Source organism: Melanotaenia boesemani, chromosome 8, assembly GCF_017639745.1.
Source record: "Melanotaenia boesemani isolate fMelBoe1 chromosome 8, fMelBoe1.pri, whole genome shotgun sequence".
Taxonomy (NCBI): domain Eukaryota; kingdom Metazoa; phylum Chordata; class Actinopteri; order Atheriniformes; family Melanotaeniidae; genus Melanotaenia; species Melanotaenia boesemani.
Genome location: NC_055689.1, coordinates 23,640,173 through 23,660,890, shown reverse-complemented (window position 1 = coordinate 23,660,890; position 20,718 = coordinate 23,640,173). Strand labels below are relative to the sequence as shown.

At 38.2% G+C, this 20,718-nt stretch overlaps 1 protein-coding gene across 1 annotated transcript in view; it reads left to right on the top strand.

Moving 5' to 3' along the window:
• insra (insulin receptor a) overlaps nucleotides 1–20,718 on the top strand; it is a 58,533-nt gene that overhangs the window by 20,373 nt on the left and 17,442 nt on the right. Inside the window, exons 4-7 of the mRNA XM_041992373.1 lie at nucleotides 10,286–10,622; nucleotides 13,481–13,620; nucleotides 14,033–14,177; nucleotides 14,494–14,708. Of these exons, the coding sequence (XP_041848307.1) occupies nucleotides 10,286–10,622; nucleotides 13,481–13,620; nucleotides 14,033–14,177; nucleotides 14,494–14,708 (837 nt within the window). The remainder of the gene's footprint in view (nucleotides 1–10,285; nucleotides 10,623–13,480; nucleotides 13,621–14,032; nucleotides 14,178–14,493; nucleotides 14,709–20,718) is intronic.

The following is a 20,718-nucleotide window of genomic DNA, read 5'->3' as shown; positions in this document are numbered from 1 at the left end:
ATCGAAGCTGCATCAATTCAAAACAAATGATCAAAGCCTCTGAGCTGAAATTGCTGTTTATTTGACATAAGTCTATTATTTAATTGTCATACTATGTACACTGCTGTGCAGTTATATTAAGGACCTCCATAACCCAATTAGACATACTCTGTAGTTTAGATTCTTGCTTGTTTGACCCAATTACTGTGGCACAACTTTGGTTTAAAATTGAGTTGGGGTGAAAAAAGAAGCCAGACAAGATCTGACAAATGTTTACAAGTTGTAAAAATGGGCTTTCTTGCTTATACTTCTGCTTCCACAGTCGGCTCTGCTCATGGTTATTTATGCAGAGTGCTATTCTACAACCCTTAAGCTAGCCTCTCAGCCCCTCGCACACACACACAGAGTCCTTTTCTTTCAGCTGACTTAACTGCTCTGGCACTCGGTCTTGTGGAGCTGCACCCTGCAAACCCTCTTCATTCAGCTACTGGAGCCATTCCCATGGAATCCCAGACATTTCAGGCATTTGTTAAAGCTGGGCCGACAGGCGTTTCTTAGCCGCTGTACACACTCAAATTCACCAAAGCTATTCTGCTTCAAACAACTATTTGCTGTTTAACTGTGAGCTTAATCACATGCTTTTTATCTGCTCTCACAAGTTTCATGGAGCTTTTATCCAGTTGTTTGTAAATATCTCCCATTTTTCCTGTTAAATAAGATCTGTACAATTTGGGTAAATACTCTTTTTTTGCTGTGTTTTGGCAGTTCTTTGTACTTACGCCTGATCAGGTTGTTTTTTCTTTTTTAAATCAATGTGGATTATGTCAAAAACAAAAGACCTCACTACAGAAAATAGGACTGATGCATCATATCCAAGCTCTTGTGTTTTTATGTTGTTTTGGACTTTTTTGCAGAACTAAAATGGACATATCAACTGTGAAATGTTGAAGTAAAAATGTACATTTTAATGGTTTACTAATTTGGAATTTACTTTATTTGTAAGTTGCATTTCCCATAAATGTCTGCCTGCTTGAAGAGCCCATACCATTTCCCAAATTAAGGCAGTTTAATGTTCTAAAAGTAAATCAACCTCTCAGTGTAATGCTTGGAGATATATTGAGATTTTCAAATATTTAGAGACTTTCACACTCAACATAGAAAAAAAATAGAAAAGAATTCTAACGAGATATATCGTATATCGTGATGCAGGTAAAAAATATCAAGTTTGCTTCATGTCGCCCAGCCCTGTCTCAGTGTATCTCTGGTATAATGTTTATTCTCTTTATGTCTCTACTTTTTACTGCTGCTAAAGTCAGAAGCGCTGGTTAATAATCAAAAGACAAACAGTGCTGTCAAAGACATAAATGCTTTTGATGTCATAACAGGTAGCCAAATTCAACCTTTGTGGTAGTGATGATTTCTACCTTGCACAGAGCGCTGGAAGGAAATGAAGATTCAAGGCTCTGCTGTGCGTCATTTGCCTGTCAAACAGGCGGTGTAATTGCCCATCAATGGGAGCACAGTGTTTATCATTTCTATTCCAGTCACGAACAAACTGGATATCCTGCCTTTGGATGACAGTGGTGGCAGGATGACATTAAAAACAAAAAGTGCTTTTCCATGTTGTTGATGTGTTTTTGTTCTATTAACGGAGGCTGGAGCTGGTTAATGAAATTGTTTACGGTTCCTGTTGCTCCCAAGTGAGCCGTCTTAACCGAGCCCTGCTGCTGTTTAGTCAGACACGTGGTTACCAGGAAAAATGAGACAAATAAACCTGATCATCCAATGCTGCTTTTTTATGAAGTCACGTCTGCAAAACTGTTCAGATATTTTTGTGTGGTGTGTTTAATTTGGACAAAGTTGGGATTAGACCTGTTGCATGGTGTTGATACTTATAATTCATTTTTTGGTGCATGATTTTGTTTTCTCTTGGACATAATTAATTTATTAAAATGTAAAAGAACTCAGTTACATTTAACCCCTTGGTACCAGACATGTCTTAGATGGGACGTGACATATAAATGTATTTTATTCAGTTGCCATTTCAAGTACCTGCACGTAATACACCATTGCAAAGCTGAGATTATTTAGATTTGAGTGATGTATATCACGTTTTCCAGGCTACAATCATAACTGTACATTCAATACACACTTATTTCAGACCAGTTGAAAATGCAAAACCGTTTTTAAAGCCATACTTTACTGCAGTAGCAGATGATACTGCAACAAAAATGCTCCAGTTACATCAGCAAGGGTCCAGTAGAAGTAGCCCAGTAAAATAGTTGGTCCACAACAAGTCTTTTATTCATAGAAATCCATTTTAGGTAAAAAATTACAGGATTTTAAGGGTTTATTCATGTTTCTGCTCTGGTTAAAAAAAATCTCATTTGTTGATCTTTAGTATTGTAATGTTTACTACTAAATGGGCAAATAGGTTATAAATCAATCATTTTTAGACTATTTTAACTTTTCATTGTTCTTTTTTTTTTACACTGTCCAAACTGGCCCACTATTGATTCCCAGTGACTGACATCATGTTGTTGTAAACAAAATGTTATCAGAACACCCAATGTTTCTTTACAGCACTTTATTTTATCATCAAAGCTCAAATATCACAATTAATTATTAAGTTTATCTCCTTCCAATATTCATCCTTATATCAGGATCTCATTGGTGCTATAGAAGGAGCTACAATAGCTTTAGAGGTGTTTGAATATAGAAAGGGGACTACAATCACATCTGTTCTTCACTATTAAAAAAGAAAGTAGGCAACTCTATATTAACGACAGCCATTAGTATGTATCGGGGGCAGAGACACCAGTCATCGCTGCCTTAGGTGAGGTGAAATCTAATGTGCTGAGGGCTCTACCTGGGTTGTATTCTGTTTCAGAACTTGTTGACGGTGTTGTAGGCTGATTTTAGTTATCGTACTAAAACTGCACAAAGGATCTCATTCAGTATGTATCATACTTCCAATAAACATGCCCAGCTTGACACATTATTTATGCATATTTTACATCCAAAAAGTTCATTATTCAATTTATTTAAGTTTCCAGAACCGCATGCCAGAGAAACACAGCATGCAGGAGCAAGGACAATGAAGGAGCTGTTACTTCTGATGGTTAACTGAAAACATTCAAAGATAGGGTTGCAGTGAGTGGAGTACAGGCACAGTCCTGTGTACTGTTTAGACATGCACCAGCAAGTCAGTTTTTAAAAACTTGATGCTCGGTCAGCCGAAGAGGCTTTATTGGCCAGAGAGGAATAGATGGTGTATAACGTGCTAAGCCTAAATTTGCATGTTTTGAATCAACATAGAAGTTGTTGTGTATAGACCATGTAATTGTCTTTTTTCTTTTTTAACAGCAACCTTCCTTCATTGTCTTGCCACCTAAGGTAGTGCGTAATAGTAAACTGATCATATTTTAAAACCTAACTCAGTCTACTATGCCTTTATTACCGAAGTCGTGCCTTTTATTACTATTGTTTTTAAATGATCAGAAGTCAGGAAACATAAGATCACCATTTTCAAAAGCACTTTGTACTTCCTCAGCTCCTTTCTTCTGGACCTTCAGCAAAAACTTTCTTTCATAAGAAACTAAATACTACCCTTGTCATGACCGTGGAATTTTAATTACCAACCAGCACACCACCACGTCCCTGTTTGGCATGTTTTCTGGTCCAATGTGATCTAAACACAGAAGTCCTGAATATGCTGTTGTTTCATCTTTGCCCTAAAAGGAAACTGGAAAAACTGCCCACAAAATTATTTTTATAGAGGTTTTTGGTTAATGAAGCATGCAGACTTTTTTACCTTTAGGCAGAAATCAGTGTTTTATTGTGCAGTGAAGTCAGGTATCATCCTCTATTTTTATGTAATTGGAATACTAATCGTTTACTCCATTTAAATGTTGCTAGAAACCACACAAAAAAAGCTCTTCATGTGGTTTTCATTTGGCTACAGAGCAGTTTAGGACAGCAGGCAGGGACCTCTTATGAACTGTGACAGTCAGTCCTTGCAGGAGATTCTTTCTGCCCTTTTTACACCCCGTATTGTTGAAGCTCGGTTTTGGCTGGCACGCTGCACAGATCTTTTTCTACACCTCTATTTTCCAAGTTGCCACCATCCTGACAGGATTCTATTCATCTCAGTTATACTGGGGCCTGGAGCGGTGTTAGTTTGTTGTTGCTGTCTGTTTTGGGCCTCAGGGATTCAGGGTCTCATTGTACAGCGCTGCCCCCTCATCCGAGTGAAACCTCAGCTAATGAGATAAAGAGCCAGACATTTCTGCAGCATTGTTCTTCAGCCTTCATGTGATCCTGCTGTACTTTGCACAAACCGCATGACAAGAGATCAGTCATGACCTGAGCGGTGTCAGCGGAAGCAGACTAATAGGTAAAGGAGTTCAGAGACTTTTTTTTCAAGGTGTAGCTAGCTACTAACAGACCTAAGTTCTTTAAAAAAAAAACCATTTATTTATTAAACAAATATACAAATGGAAGACAAAGCGTCAAGATACTGAAAAGATTGACACAGACTAAACTGAATAATTACCTCTGCTCCTCATAAACTGTTCCACTTTGAGGCTTAATAATAGGGATGATAAAGAAAATGGGCATGTGTTAGGAGATTAGCATATCTTAAGGAAAGAATAACAAACTCCTAATGGCTCCTTGGCGTCCTCTTCCTGGGAGATCAAAGGTGGCGTGGTTGAGCTGCACTTTCACAGGTTTCCAATTCTCAGCCTTGAAAATATTTTTGACAGGCATAATAGAAACAAGTCTATTACCTTCAGTGTTGTCATTTTCAACCTTTATGATGCCTGGATATGAATCATTATTCAGTATGAGTTAGTAGCGCTGATCCCAACACAGTAACCACAACCAAGCCAGCTGCTGGCGAAGTAACTGGAACGATGTCGGTCCTCAACTAATTTGATACTATTCTGATTAATTATTTTTCTTTGAAGCTGTTAAAATGCTGTTAATAAATAGCAAATAAAACGTTCACTAATTTCATCAGAGTTCTGCAAGTCCAAGATAACATCTTTGCAACTGTATATAGGAATGATTTCAAATAAGAAAGCTGCATTTTTTTCCAGTTATGAAAGTGGGTGACAGAGGAATACAATTCATGTTTAATTACCAACACAAAGCATTTGGAAAAACAGTTGTCAATATGTGCATTTTGATATTTTACAAAGTGATTATAGCTGCAATTTAAATTGTAAAGAAGTGGTATGTTTGACTGTTACTAACAGTTGATTTTATTATATATTTATCAGTTGTTTAATTTAAAAAATGTGCAAAATGTGATTTTTGCAGTCTCAACTTATATTTTGTTGAAATGATAAATCCTTTTAAAACTTGTTGCTAATAATTTTATAATCTACCACACAAATGTTTCAGCTCCAATACACAAAATGTCTTAAGAGGACTGGTTTTAGTGCATTGTAAGTTTTGACATACCACGTGTTAATGTTGTTGTCATTCAGTGTGTTAAATGGCTGTGACTTTAGTAAGTATAACACAGCTTTTCAGGAGGAAAAATGGATTCACTTGGGTGGGTATTGCATCTGAAAGAAGAGCTGTGAGTTGTTCAGATATTTTGCTGTGAATGGAGGCGTTTCCAAAGCAGTTTGCATCTGTATGAAATCCTGATGGCTGGTAGACGTGACGAGACATGATCGATCTCTGGAGGCTGTTCAGCACCACATTAACAAAGCATGATTGTGTCAGTATTACCCCCGTCGAGGTCGACCCCGGTATTACAGAATGCACCTCGTTTCAGCAAGTACTATCTTCTTTTTTAGCATTAATGTGCCTTTTTTAACAAACATCTTAAACTAGCAAAAGAGCAGCTTGTAATTCATATTAGCAAAGGCAGCTGCATCTTAGTAGTGAGAAGAAAAATTGGAGCTAGGCAGCTCACTTTTCTCTTGCTTTTTTCTGTGTAACTCTCGTGGTCGGTTTCTTTCCATAAACCCTCCCTCCTCTTTACTGCTGTCTGTCTATAAAGGAGGAGAGAGACACAAAGGGTTAAACTGTTCGCCTGTCTTCCTTGGAAATGGGAGAGGCCAGTTGAATGGCTAGCTCTAGCAGCTAGCCAATACATTGGCTAAGGCTGAGGGTGGATCTGGTGCTGGGTCTGTGATACGGCCTGGAGTCCTTCTAGAGGATCAGGACTCACTGAGGGCAACAAGCAAAGCTTTTGTGTACATGTGTGTCTACTGTATGTGTGTGAACATGCATTTGATGTTGAAAAATAGCTTGTCAAACTAGCTTTAAACACTGAAAATATGAGCAAGTGTCACATTTTGCTCGGCACAAATCACTCTCTACGATGATCCTTTTTATGCAGCGTACTGACGCAAGTGAAAGGGGGTTATATCATTTATTTTTGAAGCACTGTGCCCCTTTTGCTTCCCTCTCACACTGCCATTCTCATATTGCTGCTGCCCTCCCCAAACACACACTCCTCTTGCACTTCATGCTCACCTCAGTTAATGTGAGAGGACAGCGGGTCCATGTTGTTTTCTTCATTTAATGGTTGACCGCATGACACTAAAGAAGCCAGGTCCTTTTGGGTACAGGCTGTGCAATCTTTGGTTAAATGGAAATTATTGCAAAAAACTACCATCTACTCATTTTTTGCCAAACTGTTTCCCTACTCTATATATTTTGTTTCTATGACCATCTACAAAAAGACATATACTCACTAAAATGGTCTAATCTGAGAGCTCTTTCCAGCCTTACTGGCTCATTTTGGCCTCTTATGTGGAATGAAGTTAGTCCAAATTTCTTCCCGTGGTCCAACTCTTCTGTTCTTTATTCTTACATTTAGGGTTCCTCTTTCTTTTTCTGAATCAAGGAGTAGTGGTCATCTTACCATCCATCCCCCAACACCATAGTTGAAAGGCTAGATGGACACTCCTTGATTTCCAAAAGCTAAGAGACAGATGAAGGGGTTTGATAAAGGGAGAAATTGGGATTGAATTTTAATTTGGCTTTCAGTTTGCAAATTAGTCTGCTGTTTTTACCTCTACGAATTTTCCATCTATGTTTGCATCATTTGTCCTTGCACCTGCATTCAGGCCATAACAACACATACATATAAACTCTGGTACACTCACACCTGTGATTCAGCACAGCCTGATGCCATGTAACAAGCTATTTTAGGGGCATCTGCAGTTGCATGTGTAAACACCCAACCCTTTTATTTGTGTCTTTGTCTGGAGTTGATTGCATTCATGCTAAAGAACATCGCTGAACTTGTTTTTGATTAGGACTTTGTATTTCTCAGTGTTTTATTTCTTTTATGTGTTATCAAAGAGTTGATATTTCTGTTTTGCTAAGACGTGAGGCACCATTAAAAGCCGTGGCTTTTCACACTTGATGTTAACATACATCCTGAACGATCCCAATTGCAAAGGCTTACATGGAACATTACAATCCATTCAGTAGTATGTTGTCAGCAACATAGCTGTGCACACACAAGTGTTGTGTATAAGTAGTCGCACATGCGGCGAATGTTGGAAAACTGTGATTCTTGTAAATTGATTAGATGAAAAGCATTTTATGATAAGGTAACCACAGGTGGCTCAAATAATTGTTTATCCATCCATTTTATATCCCTGGTTATTCCAGTGCAGGATTGCCAAAGCCTTTCTCATGGGCTACTAGGCACGAGGTAGGGTACATCCTGGACAGGTCATCAGTCCATGGCAGGGCCTCCAATAAATAAATTACATGCAAATCATCTTAGTATAAAAACAACTAGTCGATATTTTTGCAATATCAACAACTTTTTGCCCAAAATTCATTCCCACAAGTTTGCCTTATCTTTGAAATGTTCTCACTTATACATTTGGTTTGTATGTAAATATTCTTCATACAGTCATTTTAAACTATAGCGAGCATCATTTATATTTAATTTGACACTGCTGTATCTTTACAGCCAACTGTAAACTAGTTTGTTTGGGTTGAAGGGACTACCAGGACAGATCTAAAGGTTTGGACCTGGGCTTGCAGCTGCTTTGTCCTTTGTTTCTTCAGAAATTAGGAGGCTTTCTGTGGTTAATTCATTCTGTGAGTCTGCACAATGTATTTTTTCTGGGAACCAGAAAATCATGCTTAGATCCTGTTGGTATACTACTTCTGTTTTAAGATTATCTAAAATAATGCTGATACAATTGTCTGAATGCATATCTGTCCATCCCAAACCTGTTCACACCTATATATAGCACTTTTTAACTTGTGGTCAGATTACCCAGGATGGTTCACCAGGACTGAGTTGCCTCTTGTTTGATCCACTTTGGATAATTTGGGGCTCATTTTTTGTGTGGCTTTTGCAGCTCAGAGCTTAAATATGCATGCATATACAGAAAACATCAATTGTAATGTTATTCAATTATTTTTATGCTGTGAATTGTTTTACACAGTGCTGTAAAATCTGTTAAAGAACCATAAAGCTTCAACTAGAAGCCATATTTGTTCAGATTATATTTTAAAATCTGCAAATGACAGTAGCTACAAAACACCTGAATGTTTCCAAGAAATCAAAGTGAATCCTGTCTTAAACTGCTCTCAAGTCATTTAAGCATTTTATTTTAGTTTACAGTTTCCAAAATAGTTACAAAAAAAAAAAAACCTGTCCCAACCACAATGGAGAGATTTGTCTGTCTCATCAAGCAGGGAATAAAAACAAAAAAAAAAAAGTGTGCTAGATGAATGCCATAACATAATCCATATAAAGAAGCTGCTGTGGTTAAAAAAACGTTTAGAAACCTGTGATTAGTTGCTATTTCGCTGTTTCTCAGCATTAGCTTGTACTCTAAAAAGCCTTCATATGAACAAAAATGTGCATTTTATTCTTTTGTTTTTTTAAATGCCATTATTTCCATCTGTGTTACAGTTACCAGGCCTTCTGGAGGTAACTGTCTGCCTTTTGTCAACCAGTATTGGACCCCTGCTGTTTGCATTTACTTTGTTGGCCAGTGGCATATGGTCTTCTGGACTGTTGGCAGTGAAGAGGGATTTCTCTCCTGCTGACAGTGTCATTTGAACAGAGCAAATTTATGAGGAATTCAAGAGATTAGGATGTACTATAATTTGGTCCAGATTAAAATAACCTGTTATAGGGCTGGACAACATTAAAAAAATCATAATGATAGATATAGATAATTATTGATAATTCTAAAACTAAATAAAAATATATATTTTAAGTGCAGTCCTGGCCATTTTATGCTATTGCTTAATGACATACTTTTAATAAAGAGCACACAAACACTAAATTCATATTCAACCATATAACAAAGTTTTTAAAAAGGAAAAAGAAATCACCCTAAGAGACCGGAGTGACGTCAGTAACTACTGACGAACATAAAGCATAGACTAAAGTGACCAGAAAATCCTATAAAGCAATATTTAAATAACTTTTTGTTTAAAATAATAAATAAATAGATAAATAAATAGAATAGAATAGAATAGATTCTTTTAGTGGAAATAATACACTATAATACACTACCAGTGTGGTAGTGTATTATTTCCACTGGGTGTGTGCGCGTTCTGGCAGCACCACGGTTTCGTTACGACTTTCAGCACGTCCAGAAGACGTCAAGCTCAGTAGTCCAGATAGAGCCAGACAGGAAGTCAGACATGGAAAAAGTATAAAACATACTATAAATTTCAAAATAAAAGCCCCGTACAGAGTTATTTAAACATTATGTCATTAATGGTCAGGCGGTCTCAGTGTTTCATCATGGACGAGGAGACATTTGTCCTGGATTTTTCTCCTTTTTTATTTTTTTTTTAACAGAGCGTGCCTGGGTCTGCCTTTGTTATTGGTTGGGAGGAGTAATTACTAATAGTATTAAGCTATATGATCTGCTATAATGAAAAAGGAATGGAAACTGTGTTTTTCTATTGAACTTTATATCGACTCTCTTTTTTATTGCTATTGCACTACACTTTTATTGTTCGATTTATATTGTAATAGAATTTTTGTCAAGCCCTGACCTATTATTTGGGAAACTGAAATAAATAATGTTAGCCTAATAGCATAATTACCTAAGTCATATTTTAAGCTTTCATAGGGAATGATGTACAGGGCACGTATCACAAGTTGGTCAAAATGTGACTTAGGCAATTAGGCTTTGAGGCTAACGATATGTAGGTATTTGCATGATGAAAAGCTTCTGCTCCCTGTTCTTGTTACCTCCTGGACATAAACCTTTGATTGATTTGTGTCACTTTCATTTCATCTGCCGACTACAGTCATTAAACTGACCTTTTCCTTTCCCTGCAGTGTGCCCTGCTCAGTGCAAACACCGGCCGTGCACTAAAGCTGGCGAGTGCTGCCACGACCAGTGTCTGGGTGGCTGCCTGAAGCCCAACTCAGCCAGTCACTGTGTGGCCTGCCGTGGCCTCCAGCATGAGGGCAACTGTGTGGAACGTTGCCCAAAAAACAACTTCACTTATAAGGACTGGCGCTGCGTCTCCTTTGCCTTCTGCCAGGATCTGCACAACAGATGTAAGAGGGAGAAGGAGCGCAACAAGAACGCTGACTGCCACGAGTACGTCATCCACAACGGTGCCTGCATCCCTGAGTGTCCCTCTGGCTACACAACCGTCAGCTCCTCCTCGTAAGTGGACACTCGAGTTGGTCTGATGGGCTCTTGATGGCCTGCGGGGAAGATGTTTGATCAGTGAAGCGTGCTTAATATTTAGTATGAAAACACTCAGTGGGTTTAATCCCAGTCTTTTTACACAGGAGCTTGTTGATTTATTGATTCAATTACAAAATCTCTTTGAATTCTCAGTTCTGCATATACTCCAACTAAAACAATGTTTTGCACATTTACTTTTTATATGGTTTAAATGGAAAGTTGTTTCAGGGATGTGATAAATAATAAAGGATTGACAAGCAATACAAGGTCGCAGCTGAAAGATTCAGCAGTTAAATATGTAAAAAAGATGCAACCCAGAATCTGGTATCTTCCCTCCTAATGACACAATTTGCAGACAGAACAAACTACACAAAACTTAAAAAAAAAGATCATAGACAATTGTAGGAGGGTATTAAAAACATGCACAGTCAGTCTTGAAGTATGCAGAATCTTGCATAGTTTGCAGCTTCAGTTCTGTTCTTAGTGACTGAAGCACAGAATGGTGGCGCAGGAACTGATGGTCTGCTGAGCTCAGACATTGCTTTGTATGTGTGCCCAAACAAAACTCTTTATTCTCTGTGTATGTGTGTGTGAAACCACAGACAGCTATGTCAAAGTTGCGCAGCACAGTAAGAAGCCTGGCACATATGTAGCTCTATGTTTGACTCAGTGTCACACATTTTAATGCCACTTGGTTGTTCACCAGGTGCTGCAGCTTGCATTGCAGGGAGTGTTGTTGGTGAATGTAGGTGAATGTAGGCAGTCAGACATTAAATGTGCCTTCACTTGTTCTAGATGTGTAATTTACAAAACCATATCCTGACCTGCCAGTGACCTTCACCACCTCCCTCTCTGATACCTTCTCTGACTATGACAGGACTGTTGATGAGCGTGCCTGCAAGCACAAAGTCCAGACAGCCATGATCATTCTGCTCAGACAGAGGTTGAATATGCAGTTGTATCTTTGGGGAGGGTTTTTATATGACACCAGAACTGGCCAGTGGAGTGACCAGTAGTTAAAAACTGGGGAGATGTGAGAGGCATTCTGCACAGATTGCTAGTTCTCTGGGGTGCTGGGCCTCATTGGTCCTGGTCTGCTGCAAACAAAGAGAGTTTTTCTGGCGTGCAACTACAGCAGCAGAGTCCAGACAGTCTGTCATTGTCAACAGTTATGACTAGGAAAAGCAGTTCTGCTATTGCTGTGGTATTTGTGGCGTTATGTGTATTTAACCTTTATTAATCCACAGAGGATTTGCTAAGTACGTAATCTCCATTTGAACAACATGCAGCTTCACATTCATAGAGTCACATGCACTGCATTTACACCTGACAGGCTACAAGAGAGCAGATGGTGCTCTAGTGGAGCAGCTCACGGTAGAGAGCCTTGCTTAGGTGCACTGCTTAGGTGCACTGTGGCCAAGATAAAAGAAGCCTGCTTCTGATTTTTCTCTTAGTTTTACATTCAGGTGTTGGCTGCAATATATATATATATATATATATATATATATATATATATATATATATATATATATATATATATATATATAGTGTGTAGTTACGTTTTTATAATACTGTCCTAAGTGATGTATAAGATAAAGAAGATAAAGAGGATAAAGAAGTAATAATAGAGCATGTATGTTTAGCAAAGCAAAGAAATGTTTATTTTTTTAAGCTGATTGCTATCATATACTTATATTTTGGACATTTAAAGAATCATAATAATGTATTTCATTTATTTTTGCCTTTATGTGGAGATGTGAAGGTTATATTTCCAGATCAAAAGCTCTGTAGTTTCAGTCATTCAGTGTTCAGATTTTATCTCATCTTGCCAGGGAAATGAATCAACAGTCCTAGGCATATAAACCCTCAGGCAACTGCTGACCTATGGTGAACCCATTTGTACTCATATCTCAGGCTTTTCACACTGGCTCTCTCTCTGTTCCCCGTTTTGGCTCATCTTTTCTCTTTGGCATCTCCCTCCCATCGGTGGCTTTAAACTAAGCTGTGGAAATGAAAGTGCTTTTAGGAAAAGCAGTGCACTCCTCAGACTTATGAGTGTCTGGGCTAAAAATGCAGATGTGGCACTAGAGTGGGAAAAAGGTCAAAATGGTTCAGGGAAGTTTTGAACCAAGTATGGAAATGATGCACATAGCATTTTATTTGCATGCACTTTTTCAGCCATTTGAGTATTTAAATTTTTCTGTCACGAGTTGCTTGTTTCGCTATTGTTAGTCTCATCCACAGTTACAGCTTATAGTGCATTTCAGATTAGTCTAAGCTATGAAAATTATAGTTCAGTATTTGTCACTGAGTCCTATTAAAAAAACACCAAACTCTTCTGGAGTTTTCCAGCCAGTTATTGCTGCTTAGCGAACTTGTTCTCATCTCATATAACAGCCAATGAGAAGGCATACTCTGGAAGGGGACCTCGTGCAAACAGCCCATCGTCAACCCAACTGAAGCTCGTCTCATTCAAAGGTTGACATTAGTTCAGTTTTAAAAAACAAACTCTTGTGCTAACGTTTTTGTCTCAGTGCTACTAGTAAGCAATTTAAAGCAGTTGCAGTCAACACCTGAATGTAAATATATATCATGTGATTTTTAAAAAAAATTTAATTTGTGGTTGAAGGTGTTTATTGCTGTAAAGTAGTTTTACAACAAAAGGAAAGCCAGCCGACATTAGTGATTAGCTGATTCATATTAAACAGAGGAACTCGTGACAGATATTTCATTCAAGGTTTAGTGCAAATTTTTGGATTTAATGCAACTTGAGAATCTATTTTGATCTATCCTGAGCTTCTCTGAAATCTGTTTCTGTTTCATTTGTTTCATAGTCTCAACTGCACTCCCTGTGCAGGGCTTTGCCCCAGGGTGTGTATGGGTCTGAAAACCATAGACTCCGTGACCGCTGCCCAGGCTTTGAGAGGGTGCACCATTCTCAATGGGAGCATGGTCATCAACCTGCGAGGAGGAAGTGAGTAGCTGTGGTTAAATCAGATTACAGTGCATAACTAATCAGCAGAATGATAAACAAAGAGCTTTTGACACAAAATCAGGACGATAAATGGAGAGCATACAACCAGACAACTCCAGTTTAAAAAGAAATAAAACAGAAGTTGTCAGACTTGTATTCAATAAATGCATTATAGCATGACTCTCTCATTAATATAAAAGCAAGATTTGCAAACCTGGAAACTTTAAAAGAAGTCAACAATGGAATTGTTGTGTGACATAATAAAATAAATTACAATCATCCAACTTGTGAACGAGCTGTTAGATGAATGAAGATTTAAAAAAGAGGTGAAAAACTGAAAACCATCTTTTCACTCAGGATTCTGCTGAATCAGGAATTGCTTTAAAAACTACTGCCTTGTGGTTTTCTGTAGACAACATCGCAGCGGAACTGGAGGCCAGCCTGGGCCAGCTGGAGGAGATCACTGGCTACCTTAAAGTGCGACGTTCCTACGCCCTTGTGTCCCTCTCATTTTTCCGCAAACTCCGCATTATTCGTGGAGAAGAGCAGGAGAATGGGTAAGGTTCCATCTTCTTGGTTCCCTGTCATTCCTCCGCCTGTAATTATGAGTTAAAAGCAGAAGGCCTGACCTTTTCTAAAAGGTTTTTATGTGGTAACTGTTTTTAGTTCATCTGACCAGGCTTCTTTCAGACATGGTGGAAGATGCTTTCTGCATAAAAGGCTACACTGGAAATATCAAAGATTCAAATCCATACATTCAAAGTGAAGACTAACCATGCTCCTACACACTACTGTAGAAGCCTTTTACGCCAGTGGCCAAATGTCACATATAATCATAAAGATGTTTATGCAGACTTGTGTGTTGTTTTCCAGGAATTACTCCTTCTATGCCCTGGATAACCAGAATCTGCGACAGCTCTGGGACTGGTCCAAACACAAGCTAACTATCCTGCAGGGGGGCATGTTTTTCCACTACAACTCCAAACTCTGCATGTCTGAGATCCGCAAGATGGAGGAGGTGACAGGAACCAAAGACCGGCAAGTAAAGAACTACATCGCTTCCAAGACCAACGGAGACCAGGCCTCATGTAAGAACCTCAGCTCTGCAGACATGCCAGTTGTTTCAGAGTTACTATGGTAACAGACAACACAGAGTCGGGAGGCAAACATGGTCATAGTTATTGTTATGATGGCCATTTTACTGTCCAGTGTTTGCAGATAACTTCCTAGAGACGTTTATCCTGCTGTTGTTACACTAGGCACAACCAACAGGGCAAAGTTCTCACAACTGTGAAACATGGTAACAGTGATGTAGATAAATTTGTTTTTTCCATTTTAATCTAAAAGTGGGAGTTTTAAGAAGTGATAAGATGTAGAGAATAATTAATTAATGTAAGAAATGAAAGAACTGGGAATCTCTTTCTTTTAGATCTTATTTAAATGTTTACATAGTTGTAGTGTAATTGCGATTTTTTACAATGATAAAATAACAAATGAGAAATTGAAAAACGAAAATCTAGAGAAATATTCTTGAAATCAGCAGCTCTTTTGGCCTTTAAAGAGCTTTAAAGGAAGTTTCAAGCTAAAGTTTAACTTCCTGTCCTGTATGTTTAGTATTTTGATTCACTGTCACCATGACTACAAGATCAGGATTGCTCTGAAATCCCACTGCACATCATCCACTCAACATCAAACCACAGTTTTAATTTCTTCCTTGTGGAAGAAGTGGAGCAACTGTAAAAACATGATCTTTCCCTGAAATGTTTCAGGCAAATCGGGGCCTAAAGAAAGTGATGGTGTGATTATACATTTGCCAGTTGGGCTTTAGGGAGCTCTGTCTATGTCTTTTTTTTTTTTTTTTTTAATATTTACTTTTTATTGAAGAAATGCAATCTACAATTTGAAAACAGATCCACTTCTCTCACAGTTTTTTTTTTTTTAAATATATAAAAAAAAAGAAAAACAAGTAAATAAAAGTTTACAAACAGGAACAATTGGCATGAGGAGGCACTATTCTAATTCACATCATATCGTTGTTAGTATTCTCTCTATGGCAACGTCACAACTTTATATAAAGTCTGATCTTGTTGGTTTGACATATTCTGTCCATTTTGACCAGGTTTTATAGAATGAGTCCATCAGTAGTTTCAACCGAGATGACACTTTCTCCATTTTAAAAATTTCTTGAGTAATGTTTATCCAGTCTTCACTTGTTGGTTGTTCAGGTTTGAGCCACTTTCGGGTGATGGCCTTTTTGCTTGCTGCTAGTAGTATGTAGAGCAGTTTTTTGTCACTGCTGTTGAGTCCATCTATATTACAGAGGTATAACGTCTCAAAAGAAAAGGGGAAGACAATAGAAAATACATTCTGTACATGCTGATGAATCTCCAACCAGTATTTTTGAACAGTGGAGCAGCTCCAGAAAACATGAAAATGATTTGCCCTCTCAGAACCACACCTCCAACAGGTATCTCCCAATCCCCAGTATTTCTTTTGGGCTGGTGTGATAAAAAATCTAATGATATTTTTCCAGCAGAATTCACGCCAAGTATTTGACCCAGTGGACATCCATTGAATTTTACAAATGTATTCCCAGTCATCTCCAGTTATTGTGAAATTTCCTTCTCTCTCCCATTTTTCTTTCACATAATATGTGTTGTCCTGTTTATTTTGCAACATGTTGTTATATAATTTAGAAACAATTTTTGAAGGGGACATCAATTTTGTTAATAAAATAAATGTTGGTATTAGTCCTTGGTTGGATGGGAGTATCTTAATGTTGTGATTAAAGTAGTGTCTAATCTGCAGGTATCTAAAGAAATCATGAGAGTCTAGGTCGTGTTTATGTTTAAGAGCTTCAAATGTTTGGAAAGCACCCTTGTGGACAAATGAATTATAGTCAAACAATCCCTTAGAGATCCATGCTTTGAAGCGGTGATCATGTCTGTTAGGGGTGAAATCTGAGTCATATGCACACCAACGGAGGACTTTAGATTCCATCTCTAAGTTCAATAGTTTGGTTACTTCCTGCCAAGCCATTAAAGTTGTGTGGGTTATGGATTCAGTTGGAAAGTTGACCTCAGATTGCAATTTGGCATCCGCCATCAGGGCGGCAAGTGGTGTATCTTTAAATAGTTCCCCTTCAATATCCTTCCATCCAGCCTTGTAGACTGGGGAGCACATACAGACCAGTGGCCTCAGTTGGGCAGCATAGTAATATTCTCGTAAGCAGGGGAGGCTTGCACCACCCCGTTCCTTCTTTATTTGTAGGGTTTTGAATTTCACTCTGGGTTTACTATCTTTCCATATAAATCTTGAAAAAGTTTTATTCCATTCTGAGAATTGTTTTTGGGGAATAGGAGATGGCAAACACTGAAATAGGTATAACAGCTGGGGAAGGATGTTCATTCTAATAGACACAACTCGGGAGTGCAGATCTAAGAAGGGCAGGGCCTTCCACCTCTCTATGTCAGATTTGATTTTCAGATTTAATGGTCCATAATTAACATCGTACATCTTTGTAAAGTCTTTATGCAGTAGAACTCCCAAATATTTAATAGAGTCTGCATCCCATTTCCAATTGTAGTGGTCTCTTATATTTGGAGAGGGTTCATAATTTAGAGGTAGTACTTGGGTTTTATTCACATTGATTTTGTAACCTGAAAAAGAACCGTAATCCTCCAGCAGCTGTATAATTTTTGGTAGGGTCTGAGTTGGGTTAGATATGGTTAGTAATAAATCATCAGCAAATAAGGCCAATTTCTGCTCCTTCCCAGCAATAGTTACCCCTGAAATATCTTGTCTCTGCCTGATCCATTGACTTAGTGGTTCAATATATAAAACGAAAAGGAGAGCTGATAAATTGCATCCTTGTCTCACACCTCTTTCTGGGGTGAACGGCCCAGTGAGGTCCCCATTAATCTTAATTCTGGCCACTGGTTTGGTGTATAATCCTGCAATAACCTCTATCATAGAGTCATTGAAGCCAAATTTCTTTAGTACTTTAAATAAGAAAGACCACCTCACAGAGTCAAACGCCTTTTCTGCATCCAAACTCATCATCAAGGTCTCTTGTTTTTCCCGTGTAGCATATTGCATTATATGAAGGACCCTCCTTATACTGTCTTGTGTCTGCCTCTGTTTAATGAATCCGGTCTGGTCATTATGGATCAGTAATGGTAAGATGGCCTCCATTCTTCTTGATATAATAGACGTAAATAATTTGTAATCAATATTCAGGACACTGATTGGGCGATAGTTGTGACATTCCAGTCTGTCCCTACCTTCTTTTGGAATGACAGAAATTATTGCTTCACTCCACGAGGCAGGGACCACTTTTTTTTCCATCACCCAATTAAATGTCTTCAGCAAGGAAGGGGTCAGATAATTCTCCATTGTTTTGTACCACTCTGGGCTAAATCCATCTGTTCCTGCCATCTTTCCTTTCTTCAATCTTTTAATTGCTACATGGATTTCTTCTTTGGTTATTGGTGAAGTGAGCTTATCGTTTTGCTCATCTGTCAATGTCGGTAAATTTAGCTGCAGGAGAAATGCGTCTATGTCTCGGTCGTTGTCTATATAAGTCTGAGAGTAAAGGTTTCGATAATAATTTTGGAAGCACTGTTTAATTTTATCATGCTCATTTTCAACATTATTGTTCAAAGGGTTCTTAATTTTGTGAATGGTTCTTTCTGCTTGTTGTTTCCTTAATTTATAGGAAAGTAATTTAAGAGATTTCCCTCCAGAGTCATAATGTAGTTGTTTAGTAAAAATTAGTTTTTTTTGTACATCCAATGTGTTAATGTCATCTATTTCTCTTTTCAGTTGTTTTATTTCAGATTTAGTCTCTTCTTTCATATGTTTGGAATGTTCTCGTTCAAGTTTCAACAATTTTTCCTCTAAATTCACAGTTTTGCGAGCAGCAGCTTTTTTTTGGTGGGAAGAAATACTAATTATTTTACCTCTGATTACAGCCTTAAATGCATCCCAGAGGATTCCTGGGTTAACTTCATCATTATCATTGTGTTCAAAATATTCCCTGATAGCCACTGCTAAGTTTTCTTTCACAGGTGAATAATTTAAGATGTTTGTGTTCAACTTTCAAAGAGTGGATCTCTTATTTTTCATAAGGGAAACTTGCACATAAACAGGGTTATGGTCAGAGATTGTACATGGTCCGATTTCACATTTCTGAATTTTAAACAGGTCATTTTTGAACATAAAAAAATAATCTAAACGGGAGTATACGTTATGAGCATGGGAATAATGGGTGTATTCTCTTTTGGTTGCATTACTATCTCTCCACACATCAAATAGACCTGTTTCCTCCATGAAGTGGGTCATCCTTTTCCCTATATTTCTTAAGTCACCTTTCCCATTAGAAGAATCTACTCTTGCATCTAGTGTAACATTGAAATCCCCACCGCATATTAAGGTTCCTTGACTTTTAGTCGTCATCATTTCTAGTATTTGTTTATAAGTGGACCAGTTGCTGCCAGGAGGAACATAAACATTTAGTATGGTTATAAGAGAACCCTCAAGGTTGCCTGTGATCATTATAAATCGCCCCTCTTTGTCTACACATTTGGATAAATGTTCATAAGTTAGTGATCCAGCTATCAATATTGCCACTCCTCTACGCCTCCCTGAGCTGTGGGATGAATAAAACACATGCTTAAAACCAAGCTTGTTCAACTTTGAGTGCTCTTCATCTGAAAGATGTGTTTCTTGGATCATGGCAATTTGTACTTTATCTCTTTTGAGTTTAGATAGGGTTTTCCATCTTTTAACTGGGTTATGCAAACCGTTAATATTAACTGTTACCAATTTCACTGAATCAACAGACATTTATATAGGACTTTTTGCTGCTTGATTTGTGCCTCACTCTCCACAATGAACACTGAACACAGAACAAATGTAGAACCTAACAGAAAAAAATGACTATATATAAACTTGAAAAATGAGAACTTCCAAGGCTGGGGTCTTTTAGATAGACCCTGCGAAGCCTCCAGGGGCAGCGTCCACATCAGTACAATGAAGGGGGGGGCCCTTAATGGCTAGGGCTTCACTTGGGGGAGAAAAAAAAATCCCTCAGGACCATATTTTACCTGTTTATATTCAGAGAAACGTCTATAGTATAAAACAAGTGAGCCTCTAAAAACAAGTGGAGTAAGACCTTAATTTCCTGTAGCTTCAGCTGCAGTTCTTCTGAATGCACGGAGCTTTTCTTTGTAGCCTGGGTCATTTCCCGGGTTCACCGCGCTGCCGGCACCTCTTCTGGTCACTCTCGTCCAGGTTTGTTGTTTGAGTCGCTCCAGGATCGTTTTGGGGTGTTTGATGATCTTGACGCTGTAGCCTCTTCTAGACATATCTTCAGTCGCTTCGGCCGCGGTGGCGTAAGTTTTGTCCCCATCCGAGTATTTCACTTTCAGCCTCGCCGGGAAGAGTGTTTGAAACGCTATCTGGTTTTCTTTTAAGACTTTGCGCACCTCTGCGTATTCTCTTCGTTTCTTCAGAATAAGGGGAGGGTAGTCATTATCCAACGTTATCTGTTTACCGTTCCAGGTGAACCCCTTCTTCTGCCATGCTTTACGGAGTATCTGTTCCTTAATCTTGAAACTCAGGAACTTCACCACTGTCTATGTCTTTTATATTCTATATATTATAGATATTGGTTGGTAATTGTTGTTGCCTCAGTGCATTTTGGGTCTTTTATGAGACCAATGGTACTCAAGTCACTTTGGGATCACAAGTTTAATTTTTCAGTTAATATTTGCATTTCTAGTCCAGGTATGTTTCCAATTGCCCTATAATTACTTTAAATGTAAAGGTCACAAGCCAGATTTGTACACCAGGACACTGCTTAGCAAATGAATCCACCAAGATGCAGCATGCCAAGCTAGTCTTTGTTTACAGAGACATTAAAGCTTCTATTGTTAGTGTCTCTATCATGTACATTGACATGTAAAAGCACAGTTGCAGAATGCTGAACCATAGGGGACCTTTAGGGAAAATAGCTGCACCTTATACATCTACAGGAAGACTTTTATCATATGTAAATACTTTTGTGCTGTTTCTTCATTCAGACACACCTCTTAC